We start from the raw sequence: 22,195 nt of genomic DNA, 5'->3' as shown, positions 1-22,195 counted from the left end.
GCCAAACCGGCCAGGGCTAAAGGCATTCTTCAAGCACCAGATTGGAAATCCTTCCTTCCCAAGACCCTCAGGTGCCATAAACTTCCTCTTCTGGTGTGTTCCTGGAGCAGGGGACCCATGCCTCTGTCAATGCTGCTTTCCCTGCAGACTAGTTGATAGGTCACTTTCCTCCTCTAGACCATGGGCTCCTTGAGGGCAGGGATCACAAGGATTCCAGCGCCCCCAGCGTTTAAGGTCAGGCCAGACAAGGTGGACAACATATATGGCTAAATGAAGTATTATCCCCCATAGCAGTGGTCGGCACACCGCGGCTCGCGAGCCACATGCCTCAATCAAGATTGAGGACGTTTTTAGCAAAGGCCAGCTTAGGAGTACCCTAATGAAGTTAATAACAATGTACCTACATATATAGTTTAAGTTTAAAAAATTTGGCTCTCAAAAGAAATTTCAATCGTTGTACCGTTGATATTTGGCTCTGTTGACTAATGAGTTTGCCGACCACTGCCCCATAGGAAGTGCTCCCACGAGGCTAACTATAACCATCATAACTGCATACACTTGAGCACCTGACTATGCCTGGTCCCATGCTAAGTACTTTCCACCCGTATAATAAATCTATGAGATAAAGTATTGTTATCCCCATTTTATAAGTAAAAAAACCAAGACCTAGAGAGAGGCGAAGTCACTGACCTAAAGTCACACGGGAAGAGGTGATACCAGTGACAGCTTCTGTCTGTCGGATGATCTGGTCCCACCGAGCCCAGCCTCACTGCACTGGACGCAGCAGGCGCTCCGGATATGTTTATGTTTTGCTTACCAATGTGGACCCTGGGGAGGGTGGGCAGCGGATGTCCACATGTGGTAAGAACCCACTCCAGCTGCAGGAAGCTGAATGTGGCTTAATGAGCTTGTCAGATCTCTGGGGAGAGCCCGGAGTAGAAGCCCTTGGCAGTTCAGTCACTGCTCAACGAGGTTCTAGAACAATCCCAACTGCCTAACCAAGAATATGGGTTTGGGGTTGAGCCACGCCTATCCATCCGATGAAGACTGGTCATGACAGGTGGGCCACAGTGTGGGCAGGTGGTCTGGAAGGTGACTTGTTAATTTTATTAACAGCTACCATTATGCACCAGCGTTATGCTAAGCACTATCAAATCCTCACCACAATGCCATCGTTATTCCCATTTTACAGGTGAGAAAAGTCAAGGCATAAAAATGTTTAGTTCCCTGCCCAAGATCGTGTGGCTAAGTGACTGACAAAGTCTAGGCTTGAACCCAGACCAGAGCTGGTGCTCCGCTGCCCACCACACCCCGGTGGCTGCCTCAGAGCCGTCCCCATGCGGTGTGGATGCTGCACCGCATGGACCCAGGGCGGTGCGGCCCCAGCAGGAAGGGCAGACCTGTCACGTTAGAGTCTCCGAGCTCACTGCCATGCACCTGGTTGGCAGCAGTATGCCAGTTGCCCCAACAGGCCTGGCTGGCACAGGGCACGGGCCTGAAGCCAGAGCCTGCTGGCCCCAGGCCAGCCCCTTGGGGCCGTGGTAATGTGGGGCCCAGAGAGGGGGTAGAGGGCTGAAAGCCTCTCTCCCCAGCTCATTAGCAAACATCTGGGCTCAGAAAAAGACCGACCTGGAATGTGACTGGGCTGTGGGGAGCTGCTCCCTCCCCGAGTCCGGAATGTGAGCTCCCTCCCGCAGGGCACGGGCTCAGGCCAGCTGTTTCCTCTAATCCCGTCAGCCTGGCCTCGACAGGGGTCCAAACCTCTGCACTCTCCTGGAGAAAGAGTGAAAACAAGCAAAAGGCCTTCCTCCCTAGTCCACCCCGAAGAATCAGAGGGTTGGTACTGGGGCCCAGATCTTCCCTCTCCCATGAGATGAAGACCAAGGGTACCCACGCTTCCGTGTTTGGAGCTGGGAGAGGCCGTTGTTAAGACTCATCACGGAAGGTTCTGGAGTCTCTCTGCTTGGGTTTGAATCCTTGCACGGTCACCTGCTGACTCTGGGACTCTGCAAATTGTTTCCTGCCGGGGCCTCAGTTTCCCTCTCTGTAAAATGCAGCTGGTATGGTGTGTACAGAGTTGTTGTGGGGACTCACTCATTTCCTTAACAAGTATTTATCGTGCCTACAATGTGCCCGACAGGCACAGAGGAGTCGGGGACACAATAATGGACTAAACCGATAAGGTCACAGTCCTCAAGAAGCAGGGAGGCAGAGAGTATACAAATAAGCAGATGAATGAGTTTCTCCTAAGCAGAGTGCTATGAAGGAACTAAGTGAGCCCTGAGTGGGAGATGTGCGGCAAGAAGCCTCCGAAGAATCTCAAAGAGGCAACGTTTAAGGTAAGGTCATGATGAGAGGGAGCCAGGATTCAAGGAGATAAATGGATACAAAGTGCTCGGCACAGTTCCTGGAAAATGAAAGCTATTTTAGGGAGGTTCGTGTATAACCGAAGGGAGGCGGGGAATCAGAATCCCTGGGTCAAACCCAGGCTTTAGCACAAAGCTTCCTCAACTACTCAATCAAGTCCCACACTTCCCGAGTCTCAGTTTCTTCATCTGTGAAATAGGAATTTTAATAGTACACATCTGCAGGCTTCCTTCGAGAATTCACTGAGACAGGTACCTGAAGCAGAGCCTGGCACTGGCTCGGCTCGCAGGAGGTGGCAGCTACTTGTCTTATCCCTTCCCACGGAGGGAAAGGATATGCTAAATTCACTCGTGAATCAGAAGCAGAATCAGATGTGTCCTCCTCTGTGTCCCTGGGGGCTCAGGAAGCCTCTGCACCAAAGACTCTGTCCCTGAGGGCTACTGAGGCTGTGGGAGGTGTGGCCTTGGCCTAGACTGGACATCAGGAATGAGGCCCCAAAGGAAGGGTGCTTAACCCCATGGAAAAATTTAAAGTGCTCTTTGTAGGTAGGATGGGAAACCAGGAATCAAGAAAAGGGATCCAGCCCCAGCTGGTTTGGCTCAGTGGATAGAGCGTTGGCCTGAGGACTGACGGGTCCCAGGTTCCATTCCAGCCAAGGGCACATGCCCGGATTGCGGGCTCGATCCCCAGTAGGAGGCAGCTGATCAATGATTCTCTCTCATCATTGATGTTTCTATCTCTCTCTCCCTCTTCCTTCCTCTCTGAAATCAATAAAAATATATATTTTTAAAAAAGGGGGGATCCAGTACTATGAATAAAGGAGACGAGAGGAGAAAGTCAGAGATGAGAACTAGACTCGGGGAAATTTGGAGTGGAAATTTAAAACCAAGTCTGTCTGACTCCAACTGTCCTTTTTTCCAAAGAAGCAGTATGCGTGGTGGTTATGGTTGTTTCCTCATGTGTAAGAACAAACATACTGGTTACCAGGAATGTGGCCTAAATGCCGGGGATGGGATGCCAGGGGCTCTCCCCAACCACTCACTTTGCATTTGTTTGCTTCCATCCCCACCCATCTCTCTCTCTCTCACACACACTCACACACACACACACACACACACACACACACACACACACATACACACGGCTGAATTCTCCGTCTTCTTCAGCTGGGGTTGCCTGACCCCACAGTAAGAGCCACCCACCAGCGTGTCAGCACCTGAGTTGGGCTGGCAGGAAGGGGCCTCTGCCTGGAATCCCTGGGACCTGCCCCCATGGTAAACACTGTAAACAAGGTTACATGGTGCTGGGCGGCACCAGGCAAATCAACATTGTTTCTTTCATTTCCCAGCTCCCAGAGGCCCACACATATCCACAGAGTGGGATAAAAATGTTCCTCCTCAAGAGATGGCCCTTCTGTGCATATTTAATATCCCACAGAACAGCATTTTTTTTTAAATTGACTGTTGGAGAGGGAAAGAGAAAAACATCCATGTGAGAGCCACACATTGATCAGCTGCCTCCCACATGCCCCTTACCAGGGATCAGGGATGGAGCCTGCAACCCTGGCATGTGCCCTGACCCCTGACCGGGAATCAAACCGGTAACCTTTTGGTGCAAGGGGAGATGCCCAACCGAGCCACACAAGCAAGGGCAGCATTTTTTTTTAAATACATTTTTGTTGATTTCAGAGAAGAAAGGAAGAGGGAGATAGAAACATCAATGATGAGAATCATTGATTGGCTGCCTCCCACACGCACCACACTGGGGATCAAGCACGCAACCCAGGCATGTGTCCCGACTGGGAATCAAACGGTGACTTCCTGGTTCATAGGTCCACACTCAACCACTGAGCCACAATAGCCGGGCTAGAACTTGGTATTTATTTCTAACGTCCACCAAAGAGAGAAAAGGGTAAAGTCTGTAACAGTGGTGGGCCTTTTCTTTATTCATGAGGTGTAAAACAGTCTGTCATGTGATATCACAATTGCAATACCTCCAGTTCATTTATTTTCTTTTTTTATTTATTTTAAATATAATTTTTATTGTTGACAGTAACACGTCCAGTTTAAATAGGGGATCACTCTTTTGATCATACTTTGTTACATAATTGGTTATATTATAAAATTATCTTGTTTAGCTGGCTGTTTCACTTCTCTCAGTAACAGAGTGCTTGACCTCACATCTGTGCTGAGTGGCAGGAAGGGATAATTACAACAGTCTCACAATGAGGTCCAGAGAGATTGAGTGACTGTCTCATGATTACACAGTGGCCCAGGGAAGCAGCTCAGATGAGAACAGAGGATGCTCTATAGGAAGAATTTTGGGAAGCCTTTCTTCTGATCGAAAGTCACTGACCCATGGACATGATCAGTCAGGGCCACCCACCTTAAAAAGGAAGTTAATTTAGAAGTTTTGAAAATATAGGAAACCTTAAACTCAACTACCTAACTGAAAAACAGTGAGGATAAAACTATGCCACAAATCCAGAGGTACAGGCAGCAGACATGGTGGAAGGTGAAGAATGACAGAAACGGGAAGACACAAGACAGACACACACCATGACCATCTCTCAAAGAACCACAGTGTATTTCCACTCATCTACATAGGCACAGGAGCCAAGTCAACCTAATTTATGAGTACTCTCTTTAGACGTTAAATCCTAGAGGCAGGTTTCTCATTGTTAGATGAGGGAGTTATGGGGGAGGGGCAAACTAAACCCTAGATTTTGGACTTAAGATGTCAGTATGAACTCAAGGTCACACACACACATAACTATTTTGTAGCACTGTCGGTTGAGAGGCCTCAAAGCAATGACACACGAATAGCAGCGAGCATACCTACAGATCTTGGTTTCTAATTACCACTCTCCACTAAAAGGAATAAGGGCTCCTCAGAGAAATAGCTGATCCCGGAGTTGGGGGATAGCAAACACAAGAAGAGTCTGAGATGCCTGGTGCTTAAAGAATGGAGTGGATATGTCAGAAGGATATAAGCACCAGCTTGAAAGAACTCCTATTAAAATCTGGACAATGTGAGTAATAAACATTGACAGTAATGGCTTATAATCAGTTTAATAAAATGAAAATTCACAAGTCCACATGGATACGAATAAATGAACAAATATTTGGGGGAGAAGGGAAAGGTCTTCCTCATAAAATGCCAAGTGATCAGGAATAATGAATTTAGGAAATAATCAATGCAACATTAAATCTAATGATGGTTTGATAAGGAACAGGATGTTTACAGTCTCAAAGAAATCTCCCCATAATTTACTCATTAATTACAGAGAAAAATAATAAATGTACAGTGGAGAAACCAAACAAACACCACTTTAAGAAGTGACCGAAGCCACCTCAATAATGTTGAGACAGATGGACACCCCAACAGCTCTGCCAACACTATAAACCTGAACTCTAATCACCAGGAAACATCAACAAACCCAAACTGGGAAACAGTCTACAAAATAACTGCCTTGTACTCTTCAAAAATGTCAAGGTCAAGCCCTGGCCAGGTGGCTCAGTTAGTTGGAGCATCATCTTGTATACCAAAAGATTACAGGTCTGATCCCTGGTTGGGGTGCACAGGAGGCAACCCATGTTTCTTTCTCTCTCCCTTTTTTCCTCTCTCTCTGAAATCAATGAACATATCCTTGGATGAGGATTAAAAAAAAATTCAAGTTCAAGAAAAAAGGCTGATGAACTGTTCTGGATTAAAGAAAGAGACTCAACAACTAAATACAATATATGATCCTGGACTACAGAAATTAACTAGACAATATATTACTTTATTTTTATTTTTTTATATATTTTATTGTGGTTTTTTTTACAGAGAGGAAGGGAGAGTTAGAAACATTGATGAGATAGAAACATCAATCAGCTGTCTCCTGGACACCCCCTATTGGGGATGTGCCCACAACCAAGGTACATGCCCTTGACTGGAATCAAACCTGGGACCTGTCAGTCCGCAGGCTGACGCTCTATCCACTGAGCCAAACTGGTCAGGGCGACAATATATTACTTTAACAATTTACAAAATTTGAATATGTACTGTGGATTAAATAATACTATTGTATCAATGTTAATTTCCTGATTCTGATAACTGCACTCTGGTTATCCTATATAATAAAAGGCTAATATGCAAATCGACCGAATGGCAGAACAACCGGTCACTATGATGCGCACTGACCACCAGGGGGCAGACGCTCAATGCAGGAGCTGCCCCCTGGTGGTCAGTGCACTCCCACAGTGGGAGCTCCGCTCAGCCAGAAGCTGGGCTCATGGCTGGAGAGCGCAGCAGCAGTGGCGGGAGTCTCTTCCGCCTCCGCAGCAGCGCTAAGGATGTCCGTCTAACAACTTAGGCCTGCCCTCAGGGGATGTCTGACTGACTGCTTAGGCCCACTCCCCGAGGGCTCCTGGACTGTGAGAGGGCACAGGCCAGGCTGAGGGATCCCCCGCCCCAATGCACGAATTTCGTGCACAAGGCCTCTAGTATAAGATAATGTCCTTATTCTTAGAAAATATACAATGAAGTATCTATAATAATAAAAGCATAACATGCTAATTAGCCCAGACGTCCCTTTGGACGACCTTTCGGATAAAGCCAGGGTTGTGAGGGAAGCCCGGTGCCCAGGTGCCAGAGGGAAGCTGGTGCCGGCAGTGGGGGAAGGAAGGCCTACTCTTGCACGAATTTTGTGCATTGGGCCTCTAGTGTAGGAGTAAATGGAGATCATGTCTCCAACTTATTCTCAAATGGTTCAAAAATACTACACACACATACATACATACACACAGAACAAGAAAATAAGGAAAAATGTGAACAATAGTGAATATGGGTAAAGGGTACAAAGGAGCTCCTTGTATTATTTTTACAACTTTTCTGTAAGTGTAGAATTATATCAAAATCAAAAGTTACCCAACTATTTAACCCTTTAAAAGTAAAATATAAAGGTAGTAATTATTAGTATACATTATATAAAAGGTTTCTTTCTATTTTCTACCTAGTGGTGGATGTATTTTACTGTTGTAAATTATGTCTAAAAAAAAAACCAAAACAAAACAAAACCTAACTGAAAGTGTAGGTTTTCTTTATTTTAAATATATTTTTATTGATTTCAGAGAAGAAGGGAGAGATAGAAACATCAATGATTAGAGAGAATCATTAATTGGTTGCCTCCTATACGCCCCTAATGGGGATCAAGCCCACAACCTGGGCATGTGTCCTGACTGGGAATCGAACCCTGATCTCCTGGTTCATAGGTCAACACTCAACTACTGAGCCATACCAACCAGGCTGTATATAGTTTTCAAGATGTATAGGTCACTAAAAATATCATGTTGCTTTATTACACTTGAAAGGATTTAGCAAAACTCATCAGTATCACTGACCTGAGGCTCTGGTTGACAATTATGTTTCCGATTAATGAACACAGGAGTTACTATTTTTACTTTTTAACAAATGTGGCTGATTTCAAATCAGATCAATTTATTCTTATCAAACTTTTTTCTTATCAATTTAAACACAATGAAATGGACTCTGATCAATTTCAACTAGTTTAATCAGGTTTGTGTCAAATCAGGTTTAAACTGGATCAAACCATTTTGAATGAACCTTCCCAGTTTAAACAGCTTTCGCCCAACACAGCAGAGTTTGGGTTCTGGAATCAGTAAAAATCCCTCCTGGATCACTTCTTAGCTGCTTTGTCCTTGAGCCAAGTTTATTTATCCTTTCAAAATCTCTCTTCATCTATAAAATGAATAGTACTTTTCTCATATGATTGTTGTAAAAAATATGCAATGTGATGTATGTAAAGCCATAGAACAGTAACACAGTATGTACCCAATAAATACTAATTATTATTATAGATTTGAAGTCATCAAATTAAGTTCTGCCTGCCACAAACTGGCTAGACCAGGAATAAAGGTGACTTGACTGACAGTTGAGAAGGAGCTCCTTTTTCTAGTCCCTATTAAAGTCTTCCTATTAAAAGTCTCACTCCCTGCCCACTCTTGAATTCCTCCTAGAATTCTTGGCCCTACCTTCCCCCACTACTTTCTGACTGAACTGGTAGTGAGGATGGAACGGTTGAAGCCAATTATCCCGCATGCAAATGTCCAGTCAGTTTCCTGCTTCCTACCAGTAAGAGCTCCTAGAGGAGCCGCCCAATTTGCTTCTTCAGTGTCCTCCTCTCCTCCCCGCTCCTGGCCTCGCAGTGAGACAGCGTACACAGTGTGCATCTCTTGATTTTTAGAAAGCTAAGGTGGAATGTCAGAGCGGAGAAGCCATGTGACTTTACTCATGTGTATCTTAACAGAGCAGAGTGAAAACAATTGACATTAATACTCATTTTTGAAGACACACATAGAGTTTTCTAACTATTTTTAGGAACTCATTTGAGACATCCATTTTCTCCCTCAGCTTTTGCTAATTTAGACTCTAAGAGCCAAATGGAGCCCAAAGATTATGTGTGCCCGTCTGTTCTGGAACAATCCCCTACTTACCATTAAAACCATGCACTCTGTTCAGACTCAAATAGCAACAACTTTTTAAACGCTTGTGTTAGCACATGTATTTGATCATCAAAACCTGTAAGGTAGGAATTACTTTTTCTCCCTTTACAGATGAAAGCTTAAGTAACTCCCCCCCTGCCCCCGCCTCTCCCATGGCAATAAATGGTGAGTAGGAACTCAGACCCAGGTCCTCTGATTCCAAATCCTGTGTTCTTCCTGCTGCATAACCCTGCCTAACCCCTTATTCCCGTCCACTATGACTTATCACTGACTCTCACACTTGTTCCTCATGGAGGCTGTTCAGCAGACATGAGGACTTCTGCCCTGCCCCTGCCCAGGTCGGTTTACCCGAAATCATCCTTTGGTGTCCGAGGGGAAGTGGTACTTGCAACACACTTAAAAAGTGGTGATAGCTTCCAGATGAGCTTGTTATCCTCAATTTAACATTCCTTTTGGTACTTAGAATTTCCACTTTCTCCCTTCCACCCATTTGCATTTATGTAATTAGGAAGCATGCAACAGGAAACCGTTCTCAGAACTACTCGGGAGGAAGGCTGTTCCAGCCCATGGAGTCCATCCTTGTGGAGCCGCTTTGCAGAGTTTATTTGGACAGGTTCAAAAATAGTCCTGCGACAATACAATCAGATTGCACCACAACAAGTAAAATGTAATTATGGCTTGGTTACATAAAAAAATGTAAGCAGTGAGGTTTGGAAAAACTTAAAAACTACATAGATTTTCTCCTCCATGCCCCATCTCTGCATTTCCTGCAAGCAGGATTTCAAGGCTGCATCCTTAGATCTTTTGAAATGGATGAGAGAGGATGACACTCACTAAAGGAGACAACTCGATTGAGTATGTTCTGAGGCCATTTCTCAGAACAAAGGCATAATTCTGCATAAGGCAAATGCAGCCCATTAGAGGCTCCCCAGTGGGTACTGGGAATGCCAAAACCATTCACCTAAATGAGTTCAAAATACATATTGTTCTGGGCCAAATTATAGTGTCAAGCTCAGACTATATGTATTTATGTATGTTGGCAGAGCAGGCCTCTTTTGGGGCGCCAGTTTTATCCTAGTATCCTGTGCCCAGCTGGGTTCCCATCTCTCTCTCTCTCCCCTTAAACCCATGAATTTCCTTGTATTTGGTTTCAGAAGGGCAGATAAGAAGCAAAGTCAAAGTTTCACAACCCCACAAGGGAACAGGACCCCGGAGGACTTGAATTCCTAGTGAAACTTAGAACAGAACGTATGCCTTTGCCAACAAGCTGGAACTCTGAGGTTGACTTGCGATGGGGGCAGGGAGTGGGGACAAGATCGAGTATTGTGCTTTGGGCCAGTCTCTGCTAAGAGCTACAAGACAGGAATACAAAGTAGTCAGAATTAAAGCAAACAGCCAATGCTTCCTTTGACTGGCCTCTGCCCAGAAATAATCCCTCATAGAGCTCACCAGTTTCTCAAAACACTTAAGTGGTATTTCAAAGATGCTGGGCAGAGGAATTCATCCAAATAAATGCCTAAAACCTAATAACTAATGACAGAGAAGTCTGATCCAGTATCTGTTTCCACTCCAGTCTTCTGATATGTCTAGAGAATTAGTGGGAATATTGTTTTCTGGTGTTGACTTATAGGGCGGGGTTAGGGGAGGGGGACCTCTTATTCTTCTCCTGCCTAAATAAAAATGGAAAAATTGGGATGAAATATTAACTTGTAAAGCAAATATGAAGAAGACAAGTGTAAATGATGAAACAGGTTGCTGGGTTTTTTCCTTTTAATTACATGGGTTGTCTTGATCATGGAATGAAGAGGGCAGCATGAAGAACAGTGGAATAGGGCTATAGCAAGCCATGGCCATGACTTACAGTCCTAGGCTCAGCCCTGTCTCTGGGCTTGAACAGATTCAAAGAAACAAAACAGCCCAGGGGGCAGAGGAGCTTGGACAGTTTGCAGGGCAGAGGGCCACTGCTTAGCATACCTTTCCAGAAAGAAGAGTGAAGGATGAGGGAGGGGAAAAAGAGGGGGTATTTCTACCCTGAATCTACTCATTACAACACTTGCAAGAACTGTCTGATTGATGTTCCAGAACAGGGGTCAGACACCAGGTGCACCGGTACCCAGCCTCACCCTCTGCACCTTTCCCTCGCCCCGCTTGCTCTGGCTGCATTGCGTGGGATTCAAGCCTTCGCCTAAGCTCCTTTCCTTTCCTTGTCTGTCAGGAATGCCCAGGTCAACTACACGTCTGAGTGCATGTTGTTCCCACCTCTGCCAGGCCACCCTGAGGAGACTGAGCTGTTCCTTCTTTGTCTTCACTGCACTTTGTCTACAACCTCCTCTTCCAGTGTCACAAGAGTTTGCCTGCCTGTCCTCCCATCAAACTCTAAGCTCCCTGAAGGCAGGGGAGTGTGTCTTGTCTTTCCATCCACCTGTATCTGCTGTCTACAACAGTGCCAAATTCACAGTAGTTGCTCAGTCAACATTTACAGGACAAAGGAACAGGTGGGACCACCTCTGCCCATCTTAATCCTATATAATAAAGAGCTAATATGCTAATTAGACTGAACAGCCCAATGACCTTCTGGACGACCTTCCGGACAAAGCTGGGGCTGCGAGGGCTGAGCCCTTTGCATGAATTTCGTGCATCGGGCCTCTAGTTTTATTATAAAAAGAAACAAGATATGAAAGACTGAGTTCTGGGGTTCTGTATATTTTCAGAAGAAATTGCTACGACTTGTGTCCAGCCTTCCTGTTTCAAGTGAAACCAAAAGAATAAACTCACAGAGGGGCATTAGAAGTGGCCCTTTTGTCCTCAAAGTTCAGCTGCCACATGAAAACAAAAATCAAGCCTCAATGTGCCCTTCCAGCCAGGTGGGTATGCCATGCACTCTCCCAAACCTCAGGTCAAAGCCCCCAGTGCTAAAGACTGCACTGTCAAGCTCCATGAAGCTGCGGAAAACTGTGCCATCACACTGAGCCTTCAGCACAGCAGGTTGCACACCCTGCTGATGTAGCCAGCTATCTGCCCTCAGTGAGTAGGCTCAGCTGAAACGTGCCCTGCTGGGCCCATTGGTGAGAAGAACAGACAGATGGTAAAGAGCTGCTATCACGAGGTGAGGCTTCTCAAGACATTCGTCATCTTCACCAGACAACGCAGCAGCAACCTCCAACCTCCGATTTATGAGGTGGAAACAGTTCTGAAAACTACACATTAGGAATGCACTACGGCTGTGGTTTCAGGAAGGTTCTCAGAGAGCTTGGGACCAGGCAGGTACAGCTGTTGGCAGTTCAAGTATAATCTTCCTCATGCTCAGATACAAAGGCAAAGAAATGCAGGCAATGCACTAAGCTGCCTATTTTTGTTTAATTTATTTCCTTTAAGACCACCTCCTTGCAATTTCCAGAGAGAAAATACAAAACAAGAAACAGACTTGGTTTCAAATACATAAACAGTGTGCTGGAGTTTAAAGCACTGCTGATAACATTGTTACAGAAGAATGTCAGCTTACTCCAGGGCACTTCAGTATTCCTGAGGAATAAACATGATTTCTCTTCTCTCCCACTGAGATGTTCTCAGGTGTAAGTCACTGCTTCTGCTCCTGCAAAGTAAGGACACTCAGGTTAGAACTGTACAGACGGCATTGTGACAACTCCCTCTAACTTGCTGCTCCAGGAAAAATGGGCCTTAAAACCTTACCACCCGGTTTGCTTTAAAACTGTCTCAAGCTCTGGCCAGGTAGCTCAGTTGGTTCGAGCACAGTCCCAATTTGCTAAGGTGGGGGTTCGATCCCTGGTCAGGGCACATACAAGAATCAACCAATGAACGCATAAATAAGTGGAACAACAAATCTCTCTCTCTCTCAACAACCACCACCACCATCACAAAATAACACCAACCAAGCCAACCAACCAAAAACTGTCTCACAAGGGGACTGTATACATCCTGCCCACGTTCTGAAGAAAGGCTCCCCAAACTTAAGGGAAGAAGAAAGGGAAAGGAGCAGAATAGGGCTAAACAATTGGTACTTGAATAAGTATATTCCTAAATCCATCAAAGGGACAGCTGATAGATGACAGATGAGTGGGAAAAACATGGGTCCAGAATCAAACAGCCTACTAATGATGGGATCTTTGGCAAGTTTCTTAACCTCAGTAAAATTCAGATTTCTCATCTTCTGAATGAGGATCATAACATCTCGCTCACAAATCTACTGGGGGCAGGGAGGTCTAGAGAAAGAACACAGAGCACCTAGGATGACCCACAGGGCATAACTGGCACTCACGAAGCAATTACCATAATATGACTACATTTGAAAAGCCCTAACTTGGGACTTTACTCCTTTTTAGAGAATGGAGGATGACAACATCGAGGCACAGACTCAAGTTCAGATAAAGTTACAAGGCCATTTTGGAGCAGTACACACAAGGCTGTAAAAAATGTAACAATATTTTCCACAGTAACTTCCATCCATTAAATATATAATATGCATATAATCACCCCTGAGCCATTATCCATGGCAACTCAGTTTGGAACATTTCAAACAATTAAAAGACCTGAAGCTCCTCTCCTGTTCCTTTCTGTTCTCCCCCAAATTCAGCTGTGGTGCCAACAGAGTGAAGAGCTGGGGAGAAGTGGAAACTGCCTGTCGTCAGTTTTGTGCCACACAGCTGCGCCTCTTCTTGTGCTGTCCCTCTGATTACCTCACCCTGGCTCTGGCGCAGAGATGGTTCATTAATATGGAGAGTGGCGAAAGGCCTGCTACTTCCTAACTGGCCAACTCTCCCTGCTCCCAATTCTCTCTCCAAACACACATAGGATGGTTGGTAGGCAGCTAACACTGCGGGCAGGTTCTATAGAGAAAGGCTACCGAGCTGTGGTGGGGTACTGTGATTTGAGATTTGGTGACAGCTTTTGACCAGAATTGGGACACTCATTTGTACCCCATTTCTGCTCTACTTGTTATTATGATGAAACAATGGACAAGTCAATCACCCTTCCTTGGTTGCCCTCAACTACAATAACAAACATATCTACTTATATAATACCTCACAGCTTAAAACCATATTCACATTTAATTCTCACAGCAATCCTATAGGTAGAAAGCATTACCCCCATTTTATAGGTAGAAAAGAGAATCTCAGAAATGAATAACTCAAGACCACATAGGAAGCAAGTGACAGACCAGGACTCACATGCAGGTCTCCTGGTTCTGTGCTCTTTCCACTAGCCTCCTGAGGCTGCCCAGGTCACAGTGATTCTAGCTCAAGGGTAACCAAGAAAGCAGATGATTCTACATATCAAGGGAAAGTGAAGTTCTTCATTGAAGTTTGTACTGCTATAAAGGTTATGCCTTAGTAAGCCTGAGGCAATTAACACATCTAATAGAATCCACCACTTACTTCATTCATTTTACATTTATCTGAGCGCCTACTTTGTTCCAGGCCCTGGAGATACAAAAATAAATAGACCCCTCTGTCCTTGAGCACACAGCTTCCCATGATCCTTTCACTTACACCCCATGGTAACCAGCCCTCTAAAGTACGGCATGAGAAACGCTGCTGCAGACAGTCTTCAGGGAATGTGCCAGCTTCTTCCTTCTTGAGGCATGTGCTATATTTTTCATCTTGTCTGCATCATTAAAGATCCATCTGTAGGCAAGGACTTTGGCAGAATTATGTGGGATATACAGTCAAGAACCTGCCTTCTTCAATAAAAAGCAGAATAATGACTGAATCCCAGAAGTCTGCAAGTTTAGTTTGAGTATGTGTGAGATGTTTGCAGGGCACTCTGAGATCTTGAACAAAAGTGCTACTTACAGTTATTTAACACAAATCTACTTTACTACGATGATACACTGTCAGGCAGGTTTGTCAGTTCCAGTCAGCTAACATGAGTATAGATCTGAATGCACATATGCATCTTAAGGTAGAGGGGAGGGGAGAGACTTGAGGAACCAAAGCGCTGTCAACATCACTAAAAGCCAAAGAGCAATTGGGATCTCAGTGGTACCACACGACATGCACACTTTATTCATTATATATACTATAAAATATTCTTCGGGGACTGAGGAGAAAGCTTTTTCGTTGGAAAGAAAGAGAAATATCATATCGGTACATACTTTGACATATTTTCCATGTAGAAGATATGGAGCCTGGAAATCATGCTGACAGTTGGAGTAGGCCATTCCCAATCCCATGCCAGAACCAAAGGCTAGTGGCCACATTCTTCCTAGTGAGCAGAAAAAGGAAAATCCCAACAGGGAACCATTAGGAGCAGATACAGCTTTTTTTCTGGCTCAAATACATTTACTTAGGGTTCAGTAAATATTCAGCATGCATCACACAGATGACACTATGCCACATTTTGTCAATGTTTCATCAATAGTCAATAAAAGGAGGAGGGAGGCTATTGGTAAACTTATTAATTTACCAAGTATTTATTAAGTACTTATGCTGCCAGGCTTGAGGTATTAATAATGGTACATGTGCATGGTATATAACGGTACAAAATAAAAAAAGTAGACATACTTGAACCTTTTAACTTCTCTTTATCAGTTCTAATCATTTGCTCATTTAAACCATTTTTTTCAACCTTAGCAGAAATATTTCAGTAAGGTGCTTGAATTTTTAAAACATCTAAGATTTTAACCAATATTTATATATTTTTATTATAGTAAGTCATAAGGCTTACATAAGCCAATACTGAAAATGATTATTTCGTATCAGCAGTATGTGTTACTTATGATTCTCTAGTTATGTATTCCCACTGTTCTTCATGGAAAGAGGTCAATAGCCAAACTTCAGCTCCTCTACAGAATGAAAGGGATATAGCCTATTCTTCGCTTAGAATAACTTTTGGCCTACTTGTTTTTATCACTAGCAGAACTCTCATTTTCAAGTTCCTTTCAAAAAAATTTATAATTAATTAGAAATATTTGAGCATGAAGATTTGGCCAAATGACTCACTGGCATAAAGCACATTTTAAAATGATATCATATTTTAGATATCAAGCACCCTGACTCAATGCCCAAAGGGAATGCTGGAGATGCTCAACCCATTTTGACCTCTTTTGAGTCCACATTCTTTGTCTAGCTACCTAAACCCATAAATGGCTGGGTTGGCAGTCGTGCAGATGTGCCTTCCAGAAGTGTTCCTGCTATGGGTATGTACACTAGGACATTATGCTAGAAAGACAGCAAGAGTCATACTTACTTTTAAAGAAGGTAAGTGAGAAAACAAGTCCTAATCCAAAACCAGTACCTGCAAAGAGGGGGGGAAACATATTATATATCATTAATAATAACTTGGCAAAAATAAAACGAACATTTCATAAATGTGAACATCTATAATGATTTTTTTTTCATAATTTGGTATACAGTTGATTTTTTCATTTCTAACCTTCCTTCTTGTTATCAGAGGCTTTTTTTTTTTTTTAAAGATGTAATCTTTTTTTTTTTTTAATATATTTTTTTTTATTAATTTTTTACAGAGAGGAAGAGAGAGGAGAGGGATAGAGAGCCAGAAACATCGATGAGAGAGAAACATCGATCAGCTGCCTCCTGCACACCCCCTACTGGGGATGTGCCCGCAACCAAGGTACATGCCCTTGACCGGAATCGAACCCGAGACCCTTCAGTCCACAGGCCGACGCTCTATCCACTGAGCCAAACCGGTTTCGGCTATCAGAGGCTTTTTAGATGCCCTTCGTCCCCTGATGCTCTTTACTAACTGTCTGTTCCATGATCCAACAGAGCACCTGACTACCATCTTTACAATTAACCATTTGTAGGCCATAAGCATCTACAGACACAAACGGCGGGCCTTTTTAAATTAAATTCAAAATATTGTGGCAATTAACTGATTAAACACCACATAAAAGTCCCAGTTCTCATTTGCCTGAATGGTTTTCAAATCTGTGCTACTGAAATTCCAAGAGCTTCCTCTCTAGCTAACCATGATTTTAGGTTACCACAATGTGAACATTCAAGTACTCCTCAGTCTACCAATCTGACCCTTTCTGCTCCAAACACAGAGAACTTCATCAGAGCAAGCAGGCTAACCCCACATCTTTTTTTTTTCTTTTTTTTTTTCAAATATGTTTTTACTCATTTCAGAGAAAGGAGAGGAAAGGAAAGGGAGAGAGAGAGAGAGAGAGAGAGAGAGAGAGAATGAATCATTGATCAGCTGCCTCCGGGGATTGAGCCTGCAACCAGGGCATGTACCTCAACCGGGAACCAAACAGTGACCTCCTGGTTCATGGGTTGATGCTCAACCACTGAGCCACAATGGCCAGCCCACACCGTTTTGTGTGTTTGTGTATTTTTTTTAATCCACCTATGCAACAATCCAGTTGATGTTGGCTTGAAGAAAGTATTTATGCTATTACCCGGAATGATTTTTTTTTTTTTTTTAAATAAATCTTTATTCAGATTATTACAATTATTTCTCCTTTTTCCCCCCATAGCTCCCCTCCACCCCTTTCCCACCCCACCTTCTGCCCTTACCTCCCCCCCACTGTCCTCATCCATAGGTGTATGATTTTTGTCCATTCTCTTCATGAACCCCCCCATACCCCTTTCCCCCTGAGAATTATCAGCCCACTCCCTTTCTATGCCCCTGATTCTATTATATTCACCAGATTATTCTGCTCCTCAGGTTTTTAATTCACTTGATTTTTAGGTTGGCTTGTTGATAGATATGTATTTGTTGTTCATAATTTTTTCTCTTTACTTTTTTCTTCTTCCTCTTCTTTAAGAATACCTTTCAGCATTTCATATAGTACTGGTTTGGTGGTGATGAACTCCTTCAGCTTTTTCTTATCTGTGAAGCTCTTTATCTGCCCTTCAATTCTGAATGATAGCTTTGCTGGGTAGAGTAATCTTGGTTGTAGGTTCTTGCTATTCATCACATTGAAAATTTCTTGCCACTCCCGTCTGGCCTGCATAGTTTCTGTTGAGAAGTCAGCTGACAGTCGAATGGGTGCTCCCTTGTAGGTAATTAACTGTTTTTCTCTTGCTGCTTTTAATATTCTCTCTTTGTCTTTTGCTCTTGGCATTTTAATTATGATGTGTCTTGGTGTGGTCCTCTTTGGATTCCTTTTCTTTGGGGTTCTGTGGGCTTCCTGGACTTGTAAGTCTATTTCTTTCACCAGGTGGGGGAAGTTTTCGGTCATTATTTCTTCAAATAGGTTTTCAGTATCTTGCTCTCTCTCTTCTTCTGGCACCCCCATAATTCTGATGTTGGTACGCTTGAAGTTGTCCCAGAGTCTTCTTACATTATCTTCAACTTTTTGGATTTTTTTTTTTGCTTTTTGCTTTTTCGGTTGAGTGTTTTTTGCTTCTTTGTATTTCAATTCTTTGACTTGATTCTTGTGTTCCTCTATTCTGTTTCTGGGTCTCTGTATAATATTTTTTATTTCAGTCAGTGTATGTTTAATTTCTAGTTGGTCCTTTTTCATATCTTCGAGGGTCTCGTTATATTTATCGGCCTTTTCTAGGATATTCTTAAAAAGTCTTATAACGGTGGTTTTGAATTCTATATCCAGTCGTTTGTTTTCCTCCATTTCTTTCGTTTGTGATCTGATTCTTTGACCCCGCATTTTCACTGAATCCCTGAGTTGGTAAGGTAGATATTTGTGCTAGGTTTCCAATATGGCCCAGTGGGTCTGCTTCCCCAGTTAACCTGAGGTGGACACTCTTGGTGCACCCCTTTGTGGACTGTGTGTACAGCCTTGTTGTAATTAAGTCTTTATTGTTGTTGGTATCACTGGGAAGAATTGACCTCCGGGCCAGTTGGCTGTAAGGATCAGCTGTGTCTATGCTGGGAGAAGTTTGGTGCTGGAGACAGCCTTATAGGATTAGACTTGCCAAATTGCAATAGCCTCTGTGCTCAGCTTGGATGGGGTGGAGTCTCAGTCTTGGCTTCCTGTCAGCCCTGCCCCTGCGCGCATGTGCGCTTTCAGTCCTCCGCCTTCCCCAGCTCGAATCTCCGCCTGAGAGTCCAGACTCCCCCCACAAGAGCGTGGGTCCCCAGGGGCTCGCCTGGAACTGGGGTTCACTGCAGTCAGAACTGGGGCTCGGTGCAGTCAGAATCCTCTGACTCCCCTCCACTAGGGAAAGCCTGTGGCGACCCCCGCAGCCTTTGTGCGCACCGGCGCGGCGCATGTGCGCACTTTCAGTCCTCCGCCTTCCCCGGCTCCTGAGTCTCCGCCCGAGAGTCCAGACTCCCCCTACAAGAGCGTGGGTCCCCAGGGGCTCGCCTGGAACCGGGGTTCACTGCAGTCAGAACTGGGGCTCAGTCAGGATCCTCTGACTCCCTTTCACTAGGGAAAGCCTATGGCTACCTCCGCAGCCTTTGTGCGCACTGGCCCGTGTGCGCCTTCAGACTTCTGCCTTTCCCAGCTCGCGGTCCGAGGCTTCCTTCCCCCTTCCGCCAGAGGAAGTCAGCCAAGCTCTCAGCCGCCCTTCCTCTCTGCGCGCACAAAGCCCCTTTGCCGTACCTCCAATTCTCTGTGAGCTTTTCTCCTTCCTTCTAGTTGTAGAATTTTCACTCAGCCTGCTTTCCTGTGGTTCTGGATGGTGTCCGTTCTGTCTTTTAGTTGTAGTTTTGAAATTGTTGTGCGAGGCAGCAGTTTAGGTGTTTACCTATGCCGCCATCTTGGTTTCTCCACCCGGAATGATTTTTGATAATTCTCCTCTATCATATATATGTGGCCATGATGTATGTTTCTTTCCTATGACTATATCCTATACAAACATGAATTTTAATAAAAAATTATTACTTTGCCCTGTCCAATAGACCCTGCATTAGGTAATGATTTGGTGCCCAACTTTAATATGCAATATTTAAAAATCACTCATGTCATCACAATTTCCATGTAATTTTAAAAAATGGTAGAAAACTAGTCAGTTTACAGACCACAATGATTAACATACTCAAGATCGACATAATGAGAAAGAAAAGGAACTTAACATTTTAGTATTTCCCAACATTTTCTTCCTTTCAAAAAATTATTAAACCAAACATCCTGATACGGTATTATGCCCCATTTTCCAGACACAGAAAATAACTTGCTCAAGGACACTGTTTAGCTAGTGGTAGAGCAGAATTGGGCCCAAGTCTGCCAGACTCCAAAGCCACTATATCCACTATATGTCCTGACACTGGATTCCCTACAATATTAACCTCTAAACAATCACACCTCCCAAGGGAAACTGGAGTATCAAGATTTCTACTGCCAGTGCAGTAAGATACAGCCAAAAACAAATTGTGCTTCCTATGCAACAGGCCAGAACACTAGGCAACCAGGGTAGTAACAAGTCTACACAAGGCCAAATGGGCTTGTTCAGATTCATTCCCAGACTAATCCGACCGCACATGTCACAGACACAAATCTACCTGGTAGGCATGAGTCAAGAACTTCAGAGAAATGGGAGCTATCGCGATTGATACTCCTTGGCAAGAATCTGCTGTTGCTTGATTTATAAAATGGCACAGGGCTCAATTTCAAAACGACTTGCCTCACCCCCTTGCAGCTGGAAGATGAGTAAGACAGTAAATTGGTACTAGAAAATGAGGTAAAGGATTTGGACTGGCTTACAGATTTCAAACCAGGCAATGGGATGGGGAGGTAGGCCAGTAAAAACATAATGGCTTACAATCAGAGCTTTTGGTCTTCTCCATCTGGAAGGCAATTTTTTGGCAAACAAATCAAAAGCCCAAAAGGAAAATATTTCAGCATTTTTCTTGTCCCTCTGACTCCATGCCTGTCTCTCCTATTTTCCCCCCAAGGAAAAAAAGCTCTCTGATGCTCAATTTTCCTAGCAGTAGACCAAGAAAGATGCGAAGCCCACTGCTAACATATCGCTCAACCACAAAGATGAGAAATGCTTCAACATCGATCAACATAGAGTAGAAAATCTTTAATCTCTAGACTTCATTTAAGTTAAGGTATATGCCCAACCACCTAGTTTTGCAAGTATAGTATAAGGTCAAAAATCACAGCTCAGACTAGCCAAAGACAGGTTGTCCTCTATGATCTGTTAAATTGAGCTGCTACGCCTTCAATTCTTGAGTGATCCTCCCCTTCCATTTCTATATTTTTAAGACACAAAATAACAAGACTATCCTCTTCAGAAAAAAAAATACAAAAAATGATTTTTAAATGCCAGTGTTTTACTTAAAGTTAACTATCTCAGTTATTTAAGAGACAAACAATGGTGGAACTGCTGATGAGTTTTACAGGTTCAAGTTCTCACATGCTCGATTTTCTTTTAAAAGGCAACATGTTGCTTCAAAGGAAGTCCCACCTGATCAGGGGACACCAACTCTGCAGCTGTTTCCACTAAAGATTGGCACCTCTACACCAGGTTTAAACTTCATTAACAATAAAACATGAAAAGGTTTGTGTTACAATAAAAACAAACCAACATGGAAAAGAGAAGAGTTTTCTCTGCCTTTGGCCACTTTTTTTCTGTTGTTGCATGACAAGCTCCCTTACAGGAAAAAAGCCAAAGGAAAAAGTACAAAGCATTTTTCACCTTCCCTGGAAGCAAATATTTAACTATGAACACAGTTTATATAACTCTGCCTCCCCCCACACAAGCCTGTTCTTTTGGTCCATGCTGTCTGGAATGACAAATAACCCTAAAGTAAAGAAATGCCTGATTATAGGTACACATCTTCCTCATGGCACAGCCCAATTATGAGAGGAAGATGGAGGGGGGCGGGGGCAAGTAAAAAAACAACAACCCCCCCACAACAGAGGAGCCTTATGGAATTGACATTAGGCAAAGAGCCCATGCTCTGAAACCATTTCTTCTGGAGAGGAAAAAGAATTGGCACAAATTCTTTCAAAAAGAAATTACTCCAAATCAATCTAACCCTGCACTGTAATGCATGCTTAGTGCCCAAAAGAACATCATAAAACTGGCTAGTAGATAAACACACATTTTTAGGAAGAAGCAACTCCCTAACAGTTCATCTGATACTATTTTAATAACAAAACAACAGAGAACTCACTCCCACTAACTACATATAAAACATTGCCTTATCTTATGCCCAAGTGAATTCTGTAATAAATTAAAAAGAACAACTAACAGAGGTATGCCAAGTGTACACGTTAAGCCACATTTTGTGTAAGAAAGAAGGGGAAATACACGTTGATGGCTATTACTGTGACATATGGACAGTTTCCAGTTAGTCAATGAAACTTTATTTAGAAAAATCTTTGTCCTCACCATGCCACATGTCATAAAGTTTTACTTCACTGCAAATAATTAGGAACCAGACATAATCAGCAAGAATTAACAAGCAGTCTACATAACCCA

At 43.6% G+C, this 22,195-nt stretch overlaps 1 protein-coding gene across 1 annotated transcript in view; it reads right to left on the bottom strand.

Annotated features, from left to right (window-relative positions):
* Positions 1 to 12,216: 12,216 nt before the first annotated feature.
* The window catches only part of MICOS10 (mitochondrial contact site and cristae organizing system subunit 10), a 32,693-nt gene continuing 22,714 nt past the window's right edge, over positions 12,217 to 22,195 (bottom strand). The window contains exons 2-4 of the mRNA XM_080657116.1: positions 16,080 to 16,127; positions 14,986 to 15,095; positions 12,217 to 12,465 (exon numbers count right to left, since the gene is read on the bottom strand). Coding sequence (XP_080513242.1) covers positions 12,451 to 12,465; positions 14,986 to 15,095; positions 16,080 to 16,127 — 173 coding nt within the window. The 3' untranslated portion in view covers positions 12,217 to 12,450. The remainder of the gene's footprint in view (positions 12,466 to 14,985; positions 15,096 to 16,079; positions 16,128 to 22,195) is intronic.

Source organism: Plecotus auritus (assembly GCF_963455305.1).
Source record: "Plecotus auritus genome assembly, chromosome: 2".
Taxonomy (NCBI): domain Eukaryota; kingdom Metazoa; phylum Chordata; class Mammalia; order Chiroptera; family Vespertilionidae; genus Plecotus; species Plecotus auritus.
The sequence above is the reverse complement of the archived record's forward strand: the minus strand, read 5'-3'. Positions and strand labels throughout refer to the sequence as shown.